Source organism: Setaria italica, chromosome I (assembly GCF_000263155.2).
Source record: "Setaria italica strain Yugu1 chromosome I, Setaria_italica_v2.0, whole genome shotgun sequence".
In the NCBI taxonomy this organism is placed as follows: Eukaryota; Viridiplantae; Streptophyta; class Magnoliopsida; order Poales; family Poaceae; genus Setaria; species Setaria italica.
In genome coordinates, this window is record NC_028450.1 from 23,678,262 (window position 1) to 23,703,099 (window position 24,838).

Below are 24,838 nucleotides of genomic sequence, written 5' to 3' on the forward strand. Positions count from 1 at the left end.
CGAGTTGTATTCGGACTCGTCCCCCAAGCCTCTGATTAGGTCAGAAATTGAAAATTCGCTAAAATTATCGATGAGATCCTCTAGGGCTTTATGATTTGTTGCTTCTTCTCCGGGTTTGACGCAATGTGGCGGTGGAAATTTTCAGTGTCGTTTGTGATGCAAACCCAGGAGCCAAAGACGAACGTCGCGCCTGCTCCATTGGCTTGATGATGACTTGTGTCATTGAGTTCGCCAGTGGATTCTCAACGAGTTCCCCTACCTGACGCGCCAGTTGTCGGTTTTTAGACCCGGCAACCTACCAAGGGGGTGCCCGATGTAGTGTTTTGGTTAATGGGGCTCGTCGAGATCAGGAACTCGAAGGTAAACGCAGACACACGATTTAGATAGGTTCGGGACGCTGAATAGCGTAATACCCTACGTCCTGTACGTTGGTTGGATTGAATTGCTTTGGAGGGGATCCCTGCCTCACCTTACATTACCGGGGGTAGGGTTACAGTCGGTCATTTATAAGAATACTGGTCGGATTTAACTAGACGAGTTCTACTCTTATTGCTACGAATACTTTTTCTAATTCTTGACTAGTTCGTGTATTGCCACGTAGACTACGCCGTCGTGCGTCGTGGTCTCCATGTCAGATGCATCTCGATGTCCGGCCTCATATTTAGAACTGTCCAAACTTTTTGGTGAAGTCATAGAGGTATGTACGACATACGGTACATTTTCACCCTAAACCAATAAAGAATGTGCTAAAAAAAGATCAAGAAAGAATTACTCAAAATTAAACCAAACCAAACCCCAACCCCACCCACAACGACCAAGAGACTTCCCTCTGCCCACTCCCCCACCAAACTCTCCTCCCCTCGCCGCGCTCCTGCACCACCTGTCCACCACCACGCGCTGCCGCATCGCTCGTCAATCCGTCATGGAGGTCGCCGGCGCCCGCGGGTCCGGCGGCAGCGGCGGAGGTGGCGGTGGCGGCGGCGGGGGCGGACCGGCGCCGTTCCTGCTGAAGACCTACGAGATGGTGGACGACCCGTCGAGCGATGCGGTGGTGTCGTGGAGCGACGCCTCCGACGGGAGCTTCGTCGTCTGGAACCCGCCCGAGTTCGCGGCCCGGATGCTGCCCACCTACTTCAAGCACAGCAACTTCTCCAGCTTCATCCGCCAGCTCAACACCTACGTGCGTAACAACCATCCCACCTTGCCTTTCCTCCCTGCCTTGCCCTTGTATATCGTTGCGCTGCTCGGGTTGGGGATCTGGCGCGTTGCTGCGGATGGGGTGCTGGGAGTTTGGGCGTTAAGGTTGAGCGGGTGCGGGGGATCGCTTAGGTGGAATTAAGATGGGTTTCGAGCTGTTTCGTTTGGGGAATTTGGCGTCCAGATTGGGCTCAGGGTACCTTTGATTCTAGGTGCCGAAATGTTTTTCCTGTTTTGGCGAATTGTTTAGAATCTCTGATGATTTCGTATGTGGGTTTCTGTTCTCTTGTAGATTGATTGGTTGGAAACTTCGAATTGTGCCAAAATAATTGGTGTGAATCTGAAAACGAAATCACGGTGGGAATCAACGTGTTCTCCAAAGTCCAAACAGCATAAGGGTTTGTGTGGCCATATGTTATTGTTCCAATGAAGCTTGAGGCTAAGAATTAGAATTTAGAGCCCATCACATTCAGGAAGCAGAATTGGACTGAGTTCCAATTATCATGGTCGAGGAACTAATGTCATGGTCGTTCTAACTGTTGGGATGTAACTCGAATTTGGAGTTGCTGGTATTTGTTTTAGGCTTACATTCAATACTAGTTTGGTATTAGTGCTACTGGGGCTAGTATAAAAGAGCTCTTTTAATTTATAAGCACTACTTAGGATTGGTGGATGTGAAGTTTGGTGTTCACAATGCAGGACATGGTGTTTGCTAACAATCTGTTGGCTTGATTTGTCTCAATATTCACCTTTCAACAATAACCAGAGTTTTTTTTTTCTTCAAAATTAGTCCAAACTTGCTATGGTACTATGGTAGTGAAAATTTTGATAACATCCTGTCTAAATAGTAATTTTGTCTGTGCAAGGATTGGGAAACGTAGGTCAAACTTAGGCTAATGCATTTTCATGCATTAAAAAATTTGCTTTATGTCATGCCTTCCAGAATTACTAATCAAATGTTCAGCAGATTGAAAATATCTTTCTGGGTGTACGTATTGCTGATAAGATCGGTTCAAGTAGTGAAATCTTATCTTAATGTGCAAGTGTGTATAGTAAACCCCTTCTCTCTCTTTTTTAGAAATAGGGCCACTTGTTCCCCTGCCCCTTTTAAGGTTTAGTGGATACGACACATCGCATGGATCTTAACCAACAGACAAAGGCAGCTCCCCGTCGACAATGACTATGTGACTTGATTTGACAGTCACCTGTATTTGCGGATAATCCTTCTGTTTTTTTATATGAAAAGCAATTTATCTTTTCTAATATCTGAAAAGTGGTGGGCGGGACTTAGTTGTTAGTTCTGGTGCTGATTGGTGTGCTCATTATTTGGTATAAATGGGGGAACCTTTGTGGCATGAGTAATCGAAGATAGTAAAATAATAAAAATTACCTAGTTTGTGACTGCAGCTCTATTAGTTAGTGTTTAAGATTTGGACATCAGCTCCTGTGATCTCCTGGGATGGATCAAGCTTGATCTTGATGATCCGAAATCCATGGGTCTGTTGATTATTTCTCAATCAAGTTCCTTTAAATCCCACCTTTCAAATTTCATTTATAATCAATTTAACTTGTAGTTAAGTTCAGTAATATCAGTGTTTGTAGTTAAGTTCAGTAATATCAGGGTTTGCATTTAAATTCTGTGCTGTGGCGTCCAATTTCTTGTTAACGGGCTTTATTGTTGGTTTAGTAATGTAATCCACACCGATATGTGGTATCTAAGTACAACTTATGTATTTTGGCTCCTGTGGGTCCCTTTGAGGATGTGAAGGGACACATTTGTTCTTAGTTTATATAAATAAGTTGCAATATGAACTCTGGGTTTTTAAATTCGGTTTCAGCAATTCTAGATCTTCACTGGAGCTGGGAAACTGCTGGTAACTAGCAAATCACTGGTCCAATCTTGGTCAAGTTCAGCCTGTCATTCTCATTCCTTCTTTCGACATTTTCAAAGCAAAAAACATCAACGGAAAATGATTCAGAAACAAAAAAAAGAGAAATAATTGCTATACACCCACTCTTATTTTCTGCTGTAGATTTCCTTGCAGGATTCCAGGTTCTCTGTGGTCAGTTCTGGGATTTGAAACCTTGTTTGAACTTGCATTTGCTGGTCTGTTGAGCTCTATAAGTTTGAAGCAAACGAGTAGTCTTAACTGTAGAGGATAGTGTAGAAAAATGTAATTACCTCTCCTAGTGACAAAAGAAATAAACCTTTATTAATATACACTTTTACTCTAACTCTTTTGATGTGCCTTTTGCCATCCTTGTAAAACTTTGATAATATTATATGCTATTGTGGGGGTGCTTTCTTGCTTTTTATGCAGGGGGATTCTTGTTGACTTGTAACAGTGTTATTTGTACAGAAAATACTTCACTTTGGTTGTTTCATTGAGTCCCCAAGAAGTGATGTAACTGTTTGCTTCCACTAAAAATCCACTAAGAAATCTCAGTGTTGCAGGGTTTTCACAAAATTGACCCAGAGCGCTGGGAATTCGCGAATGAGTACTTTGTCAAGGGACAGAAGCAGCTGCTGAAGAATATCCACAGGAGAAAGCCTATCCACAGCCACAGCCATCAACCTGGTGCCCTGCCTGACAATGAGCGTGCGTTATTTGAAGATGAGATTGACCGGCTTTCACGAGAGAAAACTACCCTTCAGACTGACCTCTGGAAGTTCAATCAGCAGCAGTCGGGGGCTATGAGCCAGATCGAAGATCTTGAGCGGCGAGTGCTCGACATGGAGCAACGGCAGGTCAAGATGCTTAGCTTCTTGCAGCAGGCTAGCAAGAATCCTCAGTTTGTCAGCAAGCTCGCTAAGATGGCAGAGGCATCCCCAATCTTCGCAGACGCATTTCACAAGAAGCGAAGGCTACCTGGGTTGGAATACAGCAACGAGGCTGCTGAAACTACCAGTTATGATGACCACAGCAGCACTTCCAGGCAAGAAATGGGCAACATTTTGAACCAGCACTTCTCCGACAAGCTGAAGCTGGGGCTCTGTCCTGCGATGACCGAGAGCAACCTCATCACCCTCAGCACGCACAGCTCGCACGAGGATAACGGGAGCCCTCATGCTGGCAAGCATCCAGATTGCGAGAGGACGGGTGTGGAGTGCCTCCCGCTGGTGCCACAGATGATGGAGCTCTCAGACACCGGGACATCCATCTGCCCCTCGAAGGGGCAGGGTGTGAGCTTCACAGCAGCCACGAACGACGTCGGGATCCTGCCGTGCCACCTCAACCTCACTCTCGCGTCGTGCTCGATGGACGTCAACAGAAGCCAAATCTCCCATGCGAACGGGAACACCACGGAAGAGGAGAAGGACAGCCCTCCAGAGGCAGCAACCACGGCCACCATGGAGGAAGACAACGGCATTGCCAGACGCCACGATGATATTGATACCCAGAACAAGGCTTCAGGCGACTCTGCTACCGCAGCGGACACAACGGTGACGCCACATGGGGACAGCCAAGCTCCTTCTGAAGAACCTGCAGCTCCACCGGTGGTGGCGAACGACAAGTTCTGGGAGCAGTTCCTGACGGAGAGGCCGGGGTGTTCCGAAGCCGAGGAAGCAAGCTCCACCTTGAGGAGGGATCCGTACGAGGACACGAGGAGTGACAGGAGAGATATGGGACAGCTGAAACTCTGACCCCTTCAGTCAGGTTAGCATGGCCACTTCCCATATGCGATACAGACGTAAGTACAGGGTTAGAATCGGACACCTCCGGTGAAACCGTGACATGAGTTGCGTACCATTGTAGTTTTAGACAAGGGAGTGATTGGTAGGCTGCATATGGGCTACCGAGGCTTGTGTAATGCAGTCTGCTGGTGTTTGGTAGCCCGCATAGGAGGGGTAGCCAGGCTTGGGCTGTGCAAAGGACCCTGTACAGCCTGCATAATGGGAAACTAAAATCAGTTGCGTTTCCGGTTGTGCAGGCTAGGTAGAGCTCCGCGAGGCCACGTTCGTGGGCCCATCCTCTGTAGGTGCGCGCTAGGATTACCGCTCCTCACCGCGCACCCTTCCTCGGTGCGGCCGCTCACCTTCCCCTCCGCCGCTGACCACGACGCCTCGGGCTCGACCTCCGGTGGCGCGGACTTCCACGCGCACGCCACCGCGCTCCGCGGCCCCCTCGGCGAGTGGCTGCGCTCCCGAGCCCGTTCAGACTCCGGCGACGGGGAAGGAACCGGTCGCGTTGCGGCGGTGATCTCGGACTTCTGCTGGTGGACGCAGCTGCTCGCGGCGGAGGCGGGCGTGCCGCAGCTGGTGTTCGCGCCGTCCGGCGTGCTCGCCACGGCCGCCGCCACTCGGCGCTCGCTCTCACGCCCGCTCTTGCCCTCCACCGCCGCCTTTTCCGTCGCATCGCGAGGAGAATCCGGCGGGCCGCATCTCGAGCGGGGGAGGACCGAGCGGAGATCTGCTCTAGGTGGAGGAGGACATGGCGGGGCGGATGCGCATAGGAGAGGTGGCCCTGCGCCGCCGCGGTTGGTGCGGTCTCCGTCGTCGGCGGGGGAGCGGCTCGGGAAGAGGAGCTCGATCGTCAGAGAGAAAACGTGGGAGACGAAGCGATGGGGCGGTGAGAATGGTAAACTCACCTGGGCTGTGCAACTGGTGAGCCCACTCAACATATGCATCTTACCAAATCACGGGATATACTCCAATTATGCAGCCCATCTATGATGTGCACCCTCCCGATCACAAACTTGCGCGGGCCAAATTTCTTATGCACTCTACCAATCACGGGTCAAAATGGTGGGAGAAGCCTGGCTTGGGCTGTCCATGGACTTAGGTTAGCCAAGTTTGGTCCTATGCAGCCTACCAATCACAGCCTAAATTCCCCTGATTCGGGTACTTCACCCCAACAGTTCCTTTCCGTGCCGTAACCGTCCAACGTTACCTTGGGGCTGTTTGATCCGGTAACCCGGCGGCGATATATGGTACCTTACCAGATGGCGATATCTTGCTTTTTTTCTTGAAATGAAATATCTTGTTTGCCAAGTAGATAGGGTACCAGACCAGACCGTACCCTGGCACTGGCAACTGTCTGAACCCACATGCAATCGCATCGAAGGAGAAGGCTCACGAGAAAGTGGACATCCCCACGCGTGAACCGTTTCTTGCATTCCACGCCAGGTGACCATTGCGTCCAATCTTGATTATAGATATTTTATATAAGAAATTAAGCATATTTCGAAAGTGAGAAGTCTATAATGCTTATTTTGATTTATTGGTAAAAAAAAATGTTGAGTCCACTCTTACACAGGTTAAGTTGATTTTACTTAATGTGCCATGATGTATAGGGTAAAGAATGCCAAATGAAACTGATAACGTAGTTACATTGATGTGACCTGATTTTTAGACCGACAGATTTTCATGTTGGTATTGGGATCCTATATATATGTGATCATTTTAATTCCACACATAAGATCATATCCGATACTATATTTGGATGGGTCACGACGAAGCCGTCCGGAATCATTTGGAACATTTTACAAGCGTAGTTACAAACGCCGCCCGGTTTCCATCGCCGCCCGACCTGCGCTTCTTGTTCCGCTACCGACAAGCCGGCCGCCGGGACTTGCGCAATCAGCCCTGTAAAATGCGGCTGGTGGCCAAATGCGTCTCGTATCGTATGATTCTGACGCTGCGTTCCATAGATCCTATCAGGAACGCTCTTCCTGCGTTCCATAGATCCTATCACGAACGCTCTTCTCAAGGCACCAGCTAGAGACGTCCATGATGAACTCGTTGACAGTCAGGGATCACCTCCTCGCCAAATACCAAGAACGCATGCACGCGGCGGCGGCGGCGGCGGACAGGCGAAGCCGTCGCCTCTTGGCGGACTAGCGAAGCCATCGCCTCCTGGATCGGGCGGCGGGACCCCGGCCTGCTCGTGAATCGTCTCTGGTGGCTGCGGGACTCGCGACTCGTGATGGAAGTGGAAGGGCACAGGGAGACGGAGGTTTGGCTGTAGGAGGTATTGGCAAAAGTGACCGGCAGGTGGAGTCTTAAGCGTAAAATAATCCTACCTCTAACTCTATCCATTGGATTAATATCTTGTAGGTTTAATTTATAGTTTTAAGGTTGCATGAGGTAGATGGTTTCTACCGGATACATTCCCATGTTTGGATGGGTCACGACGAAGCCATCCGAAATCATTTCGAACATTTTACAAACGTGCTGCAAGATCCACTAAGAGTTTTGGAACTTTACATTCTAACTACTCCGTCCGTTGTGTGCATGAAGTTGCTTAGCCTTATTACAGAAAAGATTTCACAAGTCTTTACAATTTACACGGAATGCTAACTACTGCGTCCGTTGATCGCATGAAAGTTTCTTGGCCTTGTTTCAGAAAAAGATTTCACAGGTCTTCACATTTTACACGGGATTCTAACTATCCGTTGATTGCATGAAAGTTGCTTGACCTTGCTTCAGAAATTTTTTCACAAGTCTTCACATTTTATACGGGATTCTGACTACTCCGTCCGTTGATTGCGTGAAAGTTGCTTGACCTTGCTTTGGAAAAGAATTCGCAAGTCTTCACATTTTACTGGAGTTATAGCAAAATTTCCGTTTGGTCTGCGTAGGCGAGCATGCGCTGCCATCTGGAACCCTCCAAACAAGATCAGACTGTGTTGCTGTTCTTCCACCATGGATCCAACTCGTGGAATCTCAGTGCTAGAAGACAGACACCATCAGATAGGCATCCAACGGCAGGAAGAGAGAGGGACCCACCAGCCTCTAATCCCGGTTGGTTACACAAACCCCGGCGTGCTGAGCCCAGCATCATCCCAGACCCGTTAGACCCTACGCCGCGCCGGCGAGGCCAACCAAAACCCCTGCAACAGCGGCGCGCGGGCCCCACCGGTCAGCGGCACGCCCCGCCACTTGTCCCCTTCCGCCGGAGTCCCCGAACGGCAACCGCCAGCACGCCCCTCCCTCTCCCGTCCCCTGCTTTTATTATCTCTTCCTCCTCGCAACGGACGGGGCAGTTAGAGGAAAAAAACAGAGGCCTCTTTACTCCGTCCGGGCATCCGAGCAGGATTAACGCCAGGGCCGGAGTGGGGACGGTGGAGTAGCCCCCGCAAGTCCGCTTTCCTCGTCCTCCTCGGCTTCGTCTCCCGTGCCCGGCGGCCGCGGCAGGGGTTGCTGCCCCCGCCAAGGCTCTGCTTGCCATGGCGGCAGTGGCAGAGGCAGAGGCAGATCTTGGTGAGTGCGCAGAGCTCGGTTCCGTTCTTCCCCCAATTTTTTGCTATATCCGCTTCCTTATTTAGTTCAATTGCCCTTTCTGTTGCGTTCGTTGCTGCAATCCGCTATTGGCTCATCGTTCAGTGGAATCTTGGTGTCTCGGGTGGGAAAAAAGTGTTCACCTTTCGCATCCTATTGGTGTTTTGTTCTTACAGTTGTTGTTCGCTTCGATTGTTCGCTGTGCTGTTCTTGTGCTGCAATCTGTTACTGGCCAGTGATTCTGCGGGTTCTGAATTGGGATTAGGAAAAATCATTTCTTTTTTGCGCGCGCACTGGTGGTTGCTGTAACTGGATTTCTCAGGCATTTACGTCTCCGCACGCGCACACTCTCCCATCCTTATGAGGCAAATCTCCTCCCCTACCGGACTCCTCTCTACAGCCACAGCCGCGCCTTCTCCGTCCCCTGCTCCTCATTCCCTCTCGGATTGAGACATGGTGGTGGCTGGGCTAGTGTTTCTGGGCTCAGGGTCGTCGGGGGACGGCTCCATGCCCGGCGGGCTTAGAGGAGCGTCTGGCGGCGGCAGTAGCCACGGCGGCGGTGGCGGATCGAGGGTGGCGAGATGAGGCAGCGTGGGCACCGCCGGCTGGGCGGGAAGGGCCGACGGCGGAGGCGAGCGGCTTCCTCAGTTAGCGAATGGCGGGGTGGAGGGCGGCTTGTGGGACGGCGCGGCCGGCGGTGGAGGCCGGCTGCGGCAGGGGCAGTCCGGGTTCATTGAACTTTGACTGCATACCGTCGCCCCAAATTTTGCATGTCAGGCGTTACTAAAGTCCCTTTTTTTTTGGAACAGGGCCTCAGTTGGGGAGGTCGCCGGCGACCCCCGACATTGTCCGCAAGCCGGCTCAGGCATCCTGGACCTCCGGCGCGGATGGCTCGTGCTGCACTGCTCTGTTCACCAGCGCAGCGACGGCGCTGGCTGCTGGCCCCGGAAAAGCGGAGAGTGACGGCTTCACCTCAGTGCCGTCGCCCGTCCAGGAACAGTCTCAGTCCGTGCCGAAGGATTTGGGCGAAGTGGACTGTGCTCAGGTGAGCACGCAGGAGTCCAGCACCTTGCCTCCACTGGTGGGCAAGTTCTCTGACAAGATCGCACAGCAAGAGCAGCAGCAGCAGCAGGAAGAAGGTGTTGCCAGTGGCAGTGATGCTGGTGGTGCGGCTCCTGTTCCTACTCCGGAGAAAGTGGAGCCTACACCTCGAAGGCGGTGGAAGAAGTCGACCAAGGGGGTTCTCCGGTTCAAGGTGGTGAAAGATAAAGTGGTGAAGCCGAAGGTGACCCCTAAGACGGCCACACCCCGTAAAGTGAAGAAGGATAAGAAGCAGCAAATGCCGGAGGATGGTAGCCATAGTGCTGGTGCTGCCAGCTCTAATAGCGCAAGGCGCAAGTTGGATTTGGATTCATCCCAAAGTAAAACCTGCTTCAGCAGAGCTGAGTTGATGAATAATTTGAAGTGCCTTGCCAAGAGTCATGCTTTAAATGCTGAACCGACACGGCGCAAGAGGAGCAAGAGAGGGAGGAAGAGGAAGCAGATGATTTTGGCTCACCAAGGAACTCTAACTGGTGCATCATCCTCTGCACTTGTTCCTCTTTGGGGTTCAGCACAACTTGATATTGCACGCTATGGAAATCATGGGAAGAGATTGTGGAATAAGGTGTTGGGCCTTACTGAGGAGACATTGCGGGTGTGTGATGTTCTGGCGAAGTGGGATGGGAGCGACAGTGAGAGTTTTGAAGGGTTTGATATTGGCAGCGGACCTGAATGGGATCAAACACGGCATGTGTTTGAACGATTAGTGGATATATTCATTGCTGCAATGTTGGATCTACTGGGTAATGATCCTGGCCCTTTTCATGCCTTCATGTGTGCAAATGCATGAAGATGATCACATTAGATTTAATAAAAAGGGACAGCACAATTTCTAACCTGATTTGTCGAAAAAGGTTAGGAAATATTGCACCAGTACAGGTCACTCCATGAGCTCAGTTTTCTCCTTTTTGTCAAAATTCACTGAAATGCTACTATTCCAGTTGCTCCCTCTTGGTGTTTCTTTCGGATTCAATAAGGAAAAAACTGAAAGTGATTCATTGATTGCTTTGTGGACTCCTAAATGAATTTTAGAGTTACTCAATCTCATATTTTGTAGAAAAAAGGAAACTTGTAGATAATTTGTTGAATGCAACAAGAAAAATATTTTCTCAGTGAGACATCAGATTAATTTGTTGAAATACTTCACTGAGATGCCACTGCTCTATTTCCCTCCTCTCCTTTTAGATTCTGCACTCCGTTTCAAATGCATTTTATCTTCTAAACTGTGATCAAAGTACTGAGAATGAGTGCATGTACATTGTTCCCGAGCAAACATGCACATAATCTGTGAACAGAAATTAAGTCTTTCTCCACAGTAATCAGTTATGCTGGATCAAAATAAGAGCTAGGATCTTCTGCCTATATGGAATGCAAGAGTATGAATTGGTTTCTAATCCCTTAATTCCTTTTTATCAGGACCCAGAAAATTCTCTCCGTGGGGAGGATCCTTAATTGATTCTGTGGTTGGTACTTTCCTTACACAAAATGTTGCTGATAATTTATCAAGGTAAAACAACAGAAGATCCATAAATATGATTATGTTTTCTTCTGGAACTGTTTTCCTTTTTCCACTTACATTTTTCATACCTTATTCATGAAAAACAGCCATGCTTTTATGAACCTAGCAGCAAAGTTTCCTCCAAGGAAGAGATGCCATAAAGCTGAAGATTGTTCAAATACGGCTCCGTTAGTAGATGGTGTTGATGAAAACTTGAACCCAAATGAAGCATATGATACTTTTGATTCAGTGGATTCAGATTTTGGTGAATACATTGATTCTGAAGAAGAAGATGGCCATGATACAGAGGCTAAAGGGCATTATGGTGAAGAATACAATAGACTTATAGAGAATTTTATTGATAATCTAAAAGAGAATGGTATTTCTACTTGGGACAGTGACCTTATGAACTTAGTGAAGGATAAATCTGGAAATCCAATATGCACTGAAAGAACCTTAAGAAAGTTTGTAGCTTCACTACGACCAGTCCCATCATCTATCTGGAAAGAGTTACGGGAGGAAGCATATCGAAAAGGATACAGTGACACAAGTCGAACAAGTGATGCTGTAGATTGGGAATCGGTACTACACGCACCGATTGCTGAGGTCGCAAAATGCATTGAACTCAGAGGACAACATTACATTTTGGCATTGCGGATACAGGTAAGCTTTTGGACATCAAACTTCCATCTACTTATTTCTAATATTTTTGTCCAATATTTTGTGGCTTGACTATATTTATAAAATATCTTACATCCAGGAAAGGAATGTACTCACAGCACTGATTATCCTATTCTGTGATTTGTGTAGCCAAACTATCTAAATTTATATGCAACATTTATGTTGCAGGAATAAATTTCTAAAATTGTGCTGAATGTGTAGACGGAAAATTTTGAGATGAAAGATTTGTTCATTTACACGTGTATTTGGAATGAGATTTGTGCATCAAGTGCATGTTGTATTACTAGAGATACTACTATAATCTAAGCTTTAAATAGATAAAATCTAGTCTTTTGTTCTGTTCTTTATCAGGACAGCCACCAACTCACCATCCTATGTGTCTGTGCTGTAAAAGATTTTATTGTTCTTATCAGCCAAAGCAATAATGACATTTCTTCTCTACAATCGAAGTAAAACATGCTTATGTGCGTCTGTGCATATATTTTGTGAGAAAGCATTTTTTTTATTGTTGACTGTAATTACTAATAGCGTACATACATTTATATGCTAAAATTATTTATTTCAACAAAGCATCCTCGATCCATTTTTCAGGGTTTTTATGCCCACGGAAGCTGGTATATGAAATCTTAAAAGGAAAAAAGAATGAGGAGTCTCCCTGATAAGCCGTTGAAGTGTCGATAGAGCAATGTTATGCCTTCATTGCAAAATTTGACAGGCACTATAATTGTCATATAGTTACAAAATACAACTGTTGGAAGGCATATTAGAGATCTTTTGATACGTGCCATGTCACATGACTATAAATTTTGGAAGTAGCACTACCTGTTCAATATTCTGTAATTCTAAATAAAATGACTGAGGTAATCCTGTATCATCTACACTGGAGTCATTGAATACAGTCAAATGCATTTGTCCATTTCACAACCAGACTAAGTGTGTGTGTTTTAACAATAGTGTGATTGAAATATTAGCTTTATCACTTACTAGGGTCTTTTATTCTTAGTGCTGTTGTCATATCTATCTTTTTTGTTCACTGGATGCAAGTGCTAAGAGTGTTATTTTACCATTTTTCAGGTTTTCCTCATGAATGTAAAGAAAGCTCAGGATGGAAGCTTCGACCTGGATTGGCTTAGATACATATCACGTGAAAAAGCCAAGTATGGTTTTGCTCATAGAACATACACTGTCTACTGCTTCATTATTTTACTCTATTCTTTGTTATGACTGTTGTGGAAATGCCAGGAAATATCTGTAAAACAAATATTCTTTTCTATTCCATTTGTGCATCTTGAAAAATCAAGCAGTTTGGTTATATATGTCCTTTACCACCTAGAGTTGTTTTAGGGTAACAGTAGCATTGGACCTAGTACAACTTAGCAATTGGTTGTCTAAAACTGTGTAAGCACTACTGGAGGAAGGTCTTGGCATTTAGAGGGGAACTGCTACTAGGTTATGAACTAAGAAATCAAACTTGTACGCAATTATATATAATCTACTTGCATAATAAAATTCTATCTCACATAATTTACTTATTCCTTTTATTTTTCTTGCTTTAGAAATTTTCTTCTCAGTATACATGGGATTGGTGTGAAAAGTGCTGACTGCATTCGTCTTTTGTCGTTGAGGCATAAAGCATTCCCAGTAAGTTATATTTTCTCGAAGTATGAAAGTACTGTCAAGCACGAATGCTGACTCTATGCTTATTTCAGGTTGATGTCAATGTAGCTCGCATAGTCACAAGACTAGGATGGGTCAAACTTCAACCCATAAATGGTGCTGAGTTCCATTTAATTAACTCGTAAGATTGGCCTCAGCTGAATTTGTAAATACCATCACAACAATTTCCGGCTTATTATTTTTTTTCTTTCATGAAGATATCCAATCATGCGTGATGTTCAAAGGTATTTATGGCCTCGGTTGTGCACCATTGATAAGGAAAAACTGTAAGTCCATCATATTTTGAAGATTATTGGCATTTCATTGTCACTCTTAGTCTCTTAGCACATCCATCTGACTAACTGTAAAAAATAGGTATGAACTGCACTGTCTTATGATAACTTTTGGAAAGGTATGTGTATATTCTAAAGTGGCTGATAAGTTATATTTACGTTTTAGCTATGAATAGTTCCCAATGCTGGTTGCGGTTGATTGATGCAGGTAATGTGCACAAAGATAAATCCGAACTGCAGTGCCTGCCCTTTCAGTGCACAATGCAAATATTCTAATAGTTCACTTGCCAGGTAAGTTCCATGCTTTACGCTTAATTGATTCTTCAAGTGCACTCCTACTTTACTGTTGTGGTTTTGAAGACTCTGTAGTAGTATTTGTATGCCATTTAAAGTTAAGGAGCATCCATTTAATTACTCTGTATTATAACATATAGGTATTATTCAGATTAAATTAGTTTAGACTAGGTTTTCAAAAAGTAATTACTAAAAACGTAACTAAACCTGTTAGAAGAACTGGTAAGATGATAATAAACCAAAAATACAGTGGTTCTGTAAGTTATCACATTTGCTACAGTGTAAACGATGGACCCTGAACTATCATAAGAAATGTCTGGTGCATAGGCCTCAAGGAGACCAGACACTGAGTAAACAAAGGCAGCCACAACTTCTTGGTCCTGTGAACATTTGTAGCGTGTGTGCACCTCTGTTACATAGTGTATCGCTTGCCCATTAATTATGATAATTAGCAAGTTGTATTCTAGAGTATTCCAGATTGTAAGGTTTGAATTCTCTATATTTGATCCATATTAGGTTACTTTGGGGGACAGTCATCCTCCATATAAAAGGATAGACAATCTATCAATGTAAGCAAGGAAGAACAAGAAGAGAAATCTTTCAACTCTCCAGCTCCCATGACCCCAACATGTGCTGGCCTCCAGTTGCCGCACCTCTCCTCGTGCCCCAGTTCTTTCCCTGATCCAATGACATAGGCTGATGACAAGAAATTGATGGCTTCTTTAGGAGGAAAATCTTCTTGATAGACTTTGCTTTTGCTTTAGATTTATTTAAATTAGTAAAAAGGTTCATCGTCCCTCAACTCTTGACATTGTTTTCAGTGTAAACCTTAATTTCGAAACCATTCAATTTCTGTCCCACAAATATCAAAATCAGTGCAAAGAACCCATTCATCCAATCCAAACCAGTATTATTAATGGGTTGTATTGCTGAATTTCAAAGATAATTTACAAACAAAGGGCTCTCCCTTCCTCATCTTCTCTCTGTACTTAAGGTCCAGTTTTAGGATGTAAACTGTTTTTTTTTCCTGAAACGAAATACTGAGTGATGATATTTGTTGTTACAGAAAGTCACTTCCTCCTCCAGAGAAGCATGAACATGAACACGGAGAACAGCAATCAAGCATGGTTGCTTCTGGGAGATTTCTTTTATCAAATGATAGTTGCATGCCAAGTGCTCAACATATGTATCAACATCAAATTGAAATAAGCAGGACTGCAGAAACACCACCCATCCATAACTGTGAGCCAATTGTTGAGATGCCACAAAGTCCAGAATACGAATATGAAGCACCCAATGAGCAAGAAGATTTCTACGAAGATCATATATGTGATCTTGAAGATATCATACCAGGAGTACAGTATGATGGTGAGATAGATCTTTGTTCAAGTAAGCATGTGCTGAACAGCAGATCTTGGACACCAAAGTGTGGAAAGGACTTAGTCGTGATGAATCCAAAATCCAGCTTTGGCCCAAATAAAAAGCTGAAAAATGTTGGCCGTCTTAGGACGGAACACAATGCGTAAGTAACTGTACTCTCATGATATATTTTTCTCAGAAATTAGCAGTACCTCACTAAGTTTGTTCAATTGCTGCTGTAGATATGTCCTCCCAGATGATCATGTAATCTTGGAAGAGGTGTGCTATATTATGTGATTCTTAACTTTTACAATAACTATGAATTATATTTTATTTTACTTTTACAGTGGCATTGATTAATCTGGTGACCTACTTGCTTGTGTGCCAGTTCGAAGAGAGAGTTCCAGAAGATCTATGTCCTTACCTCCTGGTGATTATTTCGTGTCCTAATGACTACACAGTGGAAGGCACTGTTCTGGTGAGCAACTAATGTCTAATCTTTTGGAAGCTCTAAAGTTGTGCAAAATGTGGATGTGTTGTACAAGGTTATAATACCTTATAAAGGGACATGGTTTTTATTAAACAAGCCCAAGACTCAATGCTTAGGAATGTTTGAGCTATGCAGTACTGTATCAAAACGAAATTATAGCAGTAGCCAAAAGTTACCTATAGTTACTCCTCAACATCCAGCTGCTTTACCTATCTTTGATGGACCAGTCGCGGGCATGAATTTAACCCAATCCCTTGGGGTTGGCAGGTACATTAGTTCATTTGTAATCCCAATCCAAAGGGATTTAATCTTGTTACCTTCCGTCCAAACATACCCTTCAATTCTGTAGAATTATTATGCTGATTTAAAATTATCGGAAAACTTTGACAATCCCTATCAGGTTTTACTGTCATTTTGGATGAAATTTGTCGGAAATGATGCAAATTCTTCAATAGTTCTAATGACAACAATGTTCTATCTAAGCTCACCATCAAAGTATTTTTCTTGATATTTCTGACATGAAGATATGATTGAAATTATTATAACCCCCTCCCCTTTTCTGTTCCTAACTGTTTGCATACTTGAATATATGCAGATACCCTGTCGGACAGCAAATCGAGGGAAGTTTCCACTGAATGGTACCTACTTCCAAGCAAATGAGGTAACCCAGCCTTTGATCCATGCCAATGCCGTACTAGATTGGCTAAACACTGGTCCATAACAAACATACCCTCTTGTAGGTTTTTGCAGATCACTCATCTAGTCGTCACCCAATAACTATACCTAGGGAATGCATTGGGATGCTGGATAGAAGCATAGTATACTTCGGTTCATCTATACACTCAATCGCAAGAGGTATTGTTTTAGTGCGTTGTGAGCATGAAAGCATTGGAAATTTAAAATTATTGCTGATAAGCTGAAATTCTTATCAACCGCAGGTCAAACAAGGCATGATATCGAAGAGTGCTTCAAGAAAGGTACGTTTCTGAATGTTTTGGCTTTCTGTTCTTTTATGGCTGAGCCATAACTGGCTAATGCAGTTATCTTAAGGCTCTTACCTGATAAGGTCATAGGTTCAAATCCCAGACTCATAGTGGATGCAAAATCCAACAAGTAACCCATCTAACAATCTATGCAAGACAAATGAGCTTTGCTGCTTAGAAATTGCATCCTGAGCTGACATGGGCCACTAAGAAATAAAAGCAGGGAACCGCTGACCAGTTACTGCCACTTCCCATGGATTTGTATGACACAGACATGCGATTCCTTTTCTGGTCTAATCTTACATGGTAGAACCGCTTGATGATTTTTTGCAGGATATGTCTGTGTACGAGGATTTCATCGGAGGACAAGAACACCAATGCGCCTATGCAGCACGCTGCATGCCAACACCATAAAGAAAGAAGCTATAAAGAAAGAAGCCATGAAGAAAGAAGGTGGCGAGACGCCTACGAAGAGGGCCAGGACGTCACCCGAGGGGAAGAGCAAGGAGAAGAAAGCATCCTCCGCGAACCAGGTCCCGATGGCTGCTTGATATAGCTGTGTACAAATTGTAGCTGGGAACAATGCCAAGCTAGCTCTGTAAACCCTGTATTAGGAAGATAATAGTTGTTACTAGATGTTAGTTATGATGCCTAGAGTAGGAGCGAATAAATGGTGGTGGTCTCTCTTGAGTGGCGGTTACTTTATTTCTACTCTTTATTTCCTGTACAGCTGAGACTCTGCTTACCTTCATGTTACTGCTAGATTATTAGTCTTTGGAAGTACCGAGTCTGAAAGATCTGAAGACGGAACATGTAAGGCCTGTTTAGAAATGTGGTTTTCGGTTCAAAAATTTCTACGATTGAGTATAAAGTTGAACTAATTAAACCCTGAAAATTCCTAGACCAATCATTTATTTCCTTACCAACATACCAGTAATGCATGTTTTTTTTTCACCATACAAAAACATTTACCAATATTTTGGGTAGGGTCAGAGAGATTTACCACATTGTAATGTTCATGTCCCGCGAAGTGCATTGACCAACTGGTAGCTACTTGTAGACTTGTAGTCGATGAAAAGGTAAGTTGAAGGCTATGAACTTTGCCACTGAAGATGAAAGTCTTTATTAAGCCTGGTTATTTGCGAAAAAGTGTGAGAGTGAAGGAGAGAAAAACAGAACTACGTTACTACATTGAATATCTATCAGGCTCGCAGGTATAATTGAATCTCGTAGCAATGAAACACTAATTTCAAAAGAAAGGTCCCGAATTTGAAATTGCCATTCATGAACCAGTACAACCAGTGAAAAAAGAGAGGGAGAGAGAAGGGGAAATGGTCGCTAGTTGCTACCCTTGCTACCACACGACTGGTTATTATCTCAAGGAAAAAAAATGACTGGGAGGACAAGACTGTAATTCTAGTCTTCCAGTAGCAATTTACTATATTGAAACTGACAACTGACTAACGACTTGCTTGTGGAGTTTTCGGTTAATCCAACACCTACTCTAGAAGACGACTTCGTTGAACACGGACCGTGTGGAATTTTTTATTAATCAGGCATATATTATGTCAGAGAAAGACACCTGCTCGGTAACTTCTGGTTAATCATATATCTATTCTAGGAAAATGTTATACTCTACAAATGCTAAAACAACACCGAGTTTACTGTTGAGTGCCTACTACCCCCTTCTCTCACTATCAACGTCTCCAACAGCATGGACCGAGAACACAAGAGACAATGAGGTGTTCATGCAGCGTGCAAACGACGGAGAAGGTAGCAGTGGTACAGTTTCCTTCTCCGACAATGGAAGATTGGAACCATTTTTTTTTTGCGAGGAGGGAGCCAGTGTTGAAATGAGATATGAAAATTAGGTAGATATACCTTCTTATAAGAAATTAATGGAAATTATGATTTCCAATCTAAACGGAACTATTGTCTAACTAATTCACTAGGGTTATAGTAGAAAAACTCAGACAAATTAGCAAAAGTGTGAAATGGCATTTCTCCTCATATTTGGTGTTCATTGATTACCTCATATGCATACTAAATGGGGGTAACAATGACAAAAATTATGAGATAAATTTTAAATCATGGAATAATTTTCTTTAAGGATAGAGAGAGTACATGCATGTATGTATAATGTTATCCCCGGCCTCCAAAGTCCAAGCCTTGTATTATAGGCACAGTCATGCATAGTACGCATGATATAGGGTTATATATGTTTTTTTTCCTCACATACATCTTGAGATTGATAAAGTCACGACTAGCACGCCGCGTACCACTGAAAGTCACCACCTTTAGCCCCACAGTGTTACTGTACAGTGGCCCGAGCCGCCTGCTCGCTTGGCCCCACGGCAGCACGGCACGGTGGCTAGAGCTGTGCCTGGTGTCCATGAGCCTCCTTGCCTGGTCCCGTGGTCCGTCCCCGCGAGCCGCCGCGCCCACGCCTGCTGCGTCTGCAAGCCGCCGCTGCCACCGGCGGCTGGCACGGGGAGGGAGGAACAAGAGTGGGCCCGGTTTGTCACTTAATTAGAGGCAAACATGCCATTTCACTTGGCGAATGTGCTTCTTCCACTGGCGTTACTAAGGAAAAACAGACGGAATCTAACAGAAGTGGCAACCAGGGGATAAATTTAGATTTAGTGGTACCGAGGGAATTTGATTAAATTTAATAGCACTAAAGGAAGTCATGTAAATTTTAATGGCACTCAGAAAATTAAGTCAAGTATCAAACCCCACGATCCCCGCCTCTCCAGAAGTACTGGATTGAATATTCTCCCTTCCAGTACGAGTTGCCATCCATAGATATTCTATATGTCCATTACATCTGCTGATATTTTTTCTAGCCAACACACAGAATTGCGTTAGATCGCGCATGGTGGAACTTCACCTCACGAGGCTCTTGCCTCTGGCCGGTCAGACCGGTCAGGGAAGCCGGTCAAACTGGTTTCCATATGAGGCAGTGTGAAAACTTACATTCACCACCCCGGGAGGGACCCCGTCAGAGATGATGCGCCTAGGGTTGCTCTGAAATCGGCAGACCACTCAGAACGTCCTCAACCGCCATCGAGACGAAGGAGGAAAGCAAAGGGGCTGGAAAAGATTAGGGTTTGAAGATAGAAGTAAAGATAAATATTTTGTTCAATTGGGTGTTAACCTCAATCCGCCGTGGTCCTTTATATTTATAGAGTGGGAAGATCTTGCCCGCAAGGAAATCCTTTTACAATTCTTAATCTACAAGGATTCCTCAAATCTACTCGGACTAGGGTTGGACCGGTCAGACCATCTAACTAAACCGGTCAGACCGGTTGACGGTGCCAGACCGGCTACAAGGCGCCACACCGGTCAAACCGCCTGGAGAAACCGGTCTGACCGGCCGTCCAAGCCTGATCAGCTTGCTGCCAATTTCGGGCTCCAACACATGTCCTCCTGTTTTTTGGAAAAGTATTGCGTACCAAAAAATAAGCCTAAGGGCGATGCTCTTTTCAGAATTCATTGGCCATTCATTCTAAGAGCGATATTTGAAGATACCGGCCATGTTACATCAAGCATCTTTCCATACACTTGGATAATACTTCTTCAAGTATCTCCCATTGAGACCTCTTAGCAATTGTTGTCCCAGCAAAGTCTCTACCATATAGGAATTCCCAAAAAGCGCCTTCACAATCTTGTATGGCTCTTCCCAACTCGGAGGTCACTTACCAAACTTGTTGCTTTTGGTCCCTATAGGTAGAATTATCTTCCAAACCAGATCATTAACTTGAAAAGGTTTAGCTTTTACCTTCTTGTTGTATGCTCTAGCAACTTGAATTTTATCCTTCGCAATCTCCTTCAAAGCCTCCAATTGCTTGTCGGTCACTTCATCAATATTATCCACCATCAAATCAAAGCATGGTAAGTATCAAAATCAAGATCATTTTGCTTAGCCAACCTATATGTGCCTAGATTCACCTCAACAGGCAAAACGGCTTCTTGACCATAGACAAGCTCAAAAGAGGTAACTTTAGTCGCACCATATCTAGAAATACGCTGAGCCCATAAAGCCTCAGGTAATACCTCATGGCATATTCTAGGACTATCTTCTATCTTCTTCTTGATGAGCTTAATCAAATTTTTATTGCTAGACTCGGCTTGACCATTAGCTTGAGCATAATATGGAGATACATTGAGAAACTTAATACCATAGGATTCAACAAATTCACGCACCTCTTTAGATATGAATGAAGTCCCTTCATCTGTGGTCAAAGTTTGTGGAATGCCAAATCTATGCACAATATGCTCTTTAACAAACTCAATCACCCCCCGATGTGTCATATTCTTGAGGGAAATTGCCTCAATCCACTTGGTGAAATAATCAGTAGCCACTATCACGAAATAATGCCTTTTTGACGAAGGAGGATGAATTTTGCCAACAAAGTCCAATCCCCATCCTAGAAAAGGTTATGCCTTAATAATAGGATGCATCAATTTGCACGCACCATCTGGACATCCCCAAACTTTTGACACTCTTCACATCATTTGTAGTAGCGGAAACAATCGACTATCATGTTAGGCCAATAAAAGCAAGCCCGCCTAAGAAGCCACTTCATCTTAGGAGCCTACTAATGTGTACCACAAATTCCTTCATGAACCTCTCCCATAGCTATTCTAGCCTGATTGGAATCCAAGCACTTCAAAAGAAAATCCTCCACAGTCCGACGATATAATTCACTATCAACCAAAGTGAACTTGAAAGCCCATTGTCGGAATTTTCTATCAACTGTGCACTTGGGATTCTGTAAATAATCAATAAGAGGTTTTCTCCAATCATCCACTTCCTCCTTAATGGCTTTAGAACACTCAATGGCTGAAGTAGGATTTTTATCGGACAGACCAGTCAGACCGGTTGCCTGGGCAATCAGACCAGTTGAACCGGTCAGACTGGTCGGAGAGAGCGGTTGGACCGGTTCCTCCGGAGCATAAGCCTCGGCTTCATAAAACATCAGCTTTCTTTCACAAAAATTTCTTTTTTGGACATTATAGCCAGACACTTGTTGTGCCAGAGCATTAGCCCTCGGATTCTCTTCACTTGGTACAAAATAAATAACAAACTCATCCAAGCAAGATATGATATCTAAGCATTTATCAAGATAAGCATTTAGAAATCCATCTAAGCATTGGAATGCCTTGGAAACTTGCTATACCACCAGTAAAGAATCACCATAACCTTCTACATGTTTCACCCCCATGTCATGCAAAATTTCTAACCCAAACAAGAGAGCTTCCTATTTGGTTTGGTTATTAGTAGACTTATGATCCAACCAGTTAAGGGCTTCAAAAACAGCACCATTTGGTGTATAAGAATAACACCAACACCACAACCACTTTTGCAAACCGATCCATTAAAATACAATTTTCATGGGGTAAAAGTAACATAATCGACATTTAAATCAAGTTGCTCATTAATTCTGTGCTCAACAATAAAATCAGCTACAATTTGACCTTTCATGGATTTCAACAGTTCACAAACCAAATCATATTCAATGAGAGCATAAGCCCATTTGCTGATTCTACCACTCAAAATCGGTATATGCAACATGTATTTAATTATGTCGGTTTGGCATGCTACTATGCAAGTATTCGATAACAAATAATGCCTCAACTTGGTACAAGCATAATGATAAACATAATTTTTCAATAAATGTATACCTTATTTCGACGTCCAATAATCTTCTACTCACATATGTAACAATATGCTCCTTGCTTCGGTCTCTTGAGTCAAAACAACCCCAATAACACCTTCTTCAGCCACCACATATAATCTGAAAGGAATCCCACTCTTTGGTGCTTGAAGAATAGGCGGTGAAGATAAATAGTGCTTGATTTTCTCAAAAGCGTCTTGCTGTTTTGCCCCCAAGTAAACTCAGCTTCATTTTTCAACCGAAGAATAGGAGTGAAAGCATTCACCTTCCTGGACAAATTACAAATAAACCTTCTCAAGTAATTTACTTTGCTCAAGAACTTTTGCAACTCTTTCTTGCAGGTAGGAGTTTGTACCTTTCTAATTGACTCAATTTTTTTAGGATTTATCTCTAAGCCATTTTCATGTACAATGAAGCCCAAAAACTTCCCAGCCGATACACCAAAAGCACATTTGAGTGGATTCATCTTTAAGCCATATCGACGCATTTTCTCAAATGCAAGTCTTAAATAAGCTAAATGGGATTCTAAACTAGCAGATTTGACAACAATATCATCGATATAAGCTTCTAATATTACACCAAACAAGTCATGTGGGCATTCGGTTCCGGCACGAAAAATGATGCAAAACGGGTGCATTTCGGCACCCGAATGCACTATTGCCAAATAAACCAACAAATCCTGGACATACAAAGGCCGTGATGAGGACACCACGAGTACATCTACACCAGCAGCACCTCAGGCGCCTCCAGTTGCTCATCCAGTTGGGCCAATCACTCGAGCCCGTGCGAGAGAATTAAACTTCATCATGCTGTTAAGGAACGAAGGCCCATCGGAATAAGAAGATGGCCCAACAGGGCAGCCCAGGTGGGGCGCCTAGGGTTGGGCGCCGTGACCCCTTCGGACTCCAGGGGCTGCGCCCCCTTTATTTAGTCCGAGTCCTTTTTGTTTACGACTTGAGTTTTGTTTTACATCTAGCTTTAGCTACTCTTGAACACGCGCAAATACGCGCTGTCCTTGTGATTCAGAACTCCACCTTCGAGTGATATTTAGATTGCTCGCCTCTCTTTCTTGTTCGTTCTTCGATTGCGGACAGGAATCGATCTTCGTGATCAGGCTGATCTCGCACCGGCGAGGTTGGTAACCATCGGGAGTTGGTTCAGCGATTGCATTGGCGCTTCGGGTTCGCTCGTCGTAGTCGGATCGTGAGGGTCTACTTCCACCAAATCGAATTTATCTCCACTCACCGAAAGATCGGGCACTCCGACTCTATCAAGTGGTATCAGCTTTCCAGGTTGATCGGTGAGTTTTACCGAGTGTTTTTCCCTTCCTACAGTCCACAAAAACCAAAAGAAATTTTTTCAGGTTAGATCCTTGTCCCAGCAACCGTTTAGCCTCGCACATTCTTTCAATAAGTGTCTTTGTTGAATTTGTGTGCCTACTCGTTCAATTGTTGCTGGTTACTTGTGTTTAATCTTTTGTTTCTCGTTTTTCATCTAACCCTAGTTTTCGCCGCCGCCGCCGTTCCGCTGCTCGCCAACCCTACCAGCCGCGCCCACCGCACCTCCCCCCGCGACAACCGCGCCGCGCCATCCCACTACTCCGATCGCCCCTCCCCTGTCAAAAAAAGAAAAAAAGATCGAAAGCAATCAAAACAAAGGAAAGTGCAAAAAAAAAAAAAAGGAAAGAAGCAAAAAAAAAAAAAAAACAAGACGAAGAAGAATCCAACAGGGAGAAGGAAGGTGATTCGGATTTGTTTCGGTGGAACCTCCCTTTGCGCGCGCCGTGACTCCTCCTGGGTCACGCCTCTCTGGTGTTAATTCCCCCCTCCCCCACGCATTCCGTGCCAGCCTTTCACATCCGTATCTCTCTTTCTTGGTCCTTTATTATTCTGAGGTTCGCCTTACTCTAGAGAAAGTGTGTGCCGCAATTTGATATTTGAGATCCTCTGTGTTCATATTATCAGTTTTGGGGCACCCTCTGTGAAAAAAAAACAGAAAAAAAAACAAAAGAGGTGCGCCCTCTCCACCTTTGCCTCTGTTCTTTCGATTTCCCTTCTTACCAGCAACTCTTGTTACGTGTTTGGCACTATATTTCAACTTTGCATTATTGTTTGATTGTGCTAATCCTTCATTTGAGTGCAGCCTTCCCAGAACTCCACATAGTTCTATGACGAGCATATTTTGTTTCTCCAGGCAATCGCTCCTCCAATCTTTCGCGAGTTCCACCGGTTGGTTGCAGTTCGCCCCTGTGTGCGTGGTAAGAACGGATAAGAATTTGATAACAGCACTAGTGTGAGCGCCTTGTGAGCCGTTACACCCCTGTTTTGTCGTTGCTTTTGTTCTTGTATTTGCGCTAACCATGGCAGATGATGTCGACGCGGGG

General features: G+C 44.5%; 2 protein-coding genes across 2 annotated transcripts; both read left to right on the forward strand.

Moving 5' to 3' along the window:
- The first annotated feature begins 816 nt into the window (after positions 1 to 816).
- LOC101761654 (heat stress transcription factor A-5) lies at positions 817 to 5,117 on the forward strand. The gene is made up of 2 exons (XM_004952461.4): positions 817 to 1,180; positions 3,653 to 5,117. The coding sequence occupies exons 1-2, from the start codon at positions 923 to 925 to the stop codon at positions 4,841 to 4,843; spliced, it is 1,449 nt and encodes a 482-aa protein (XP_004952518.1). The 5' UTR covers positions 817 to 922; the 3' UTR covers positions 4,844 to 5,117.
- Positions 5,118 to 8,164: 3,047 nt separating this feature from the next.
- On the forward strand, positions 8,165 to 17,669 carry LOC101762067 (transcriptional activator DEMETER). Its single transcript, XM_004952462.2, has 17 exons — positions 8,165 to 8,401; positions 9,229 to 10,263; positions 10,937 to 11,027; positions 11,126 to 11,681; positions 12,774 to 12,856; positions 13,256 to 13,340; positions 13,409 to 13,497; positions 13,574 to 13,642; positions 13,731 to 13,767; positions 13,857 to 13,939; positions 15,009 to 15,464; positions 15,544 to 15,580; positions 15,690 to 15,779; positions 16,387 to 16,452; positions 16,532 to 16,646; positions 16,730 to 16,768; positions 17,108 to 17,669. Exons 1-17 carry the CDS (start codon positions 8,368 to 8,370, stop codon positions 17,323 to 17,325), a joined length of 3,183 nt encoding a protein of 1,060 aa, XP_004952519.1. The 5' UTR covers positions 8,165 to 8,367; the 3' UTR covers positions 17,326 to 17,669.
- The last annotated feature ends 7,169 nt before the right edge of the window (positions 17,670 to 24,838 follow it).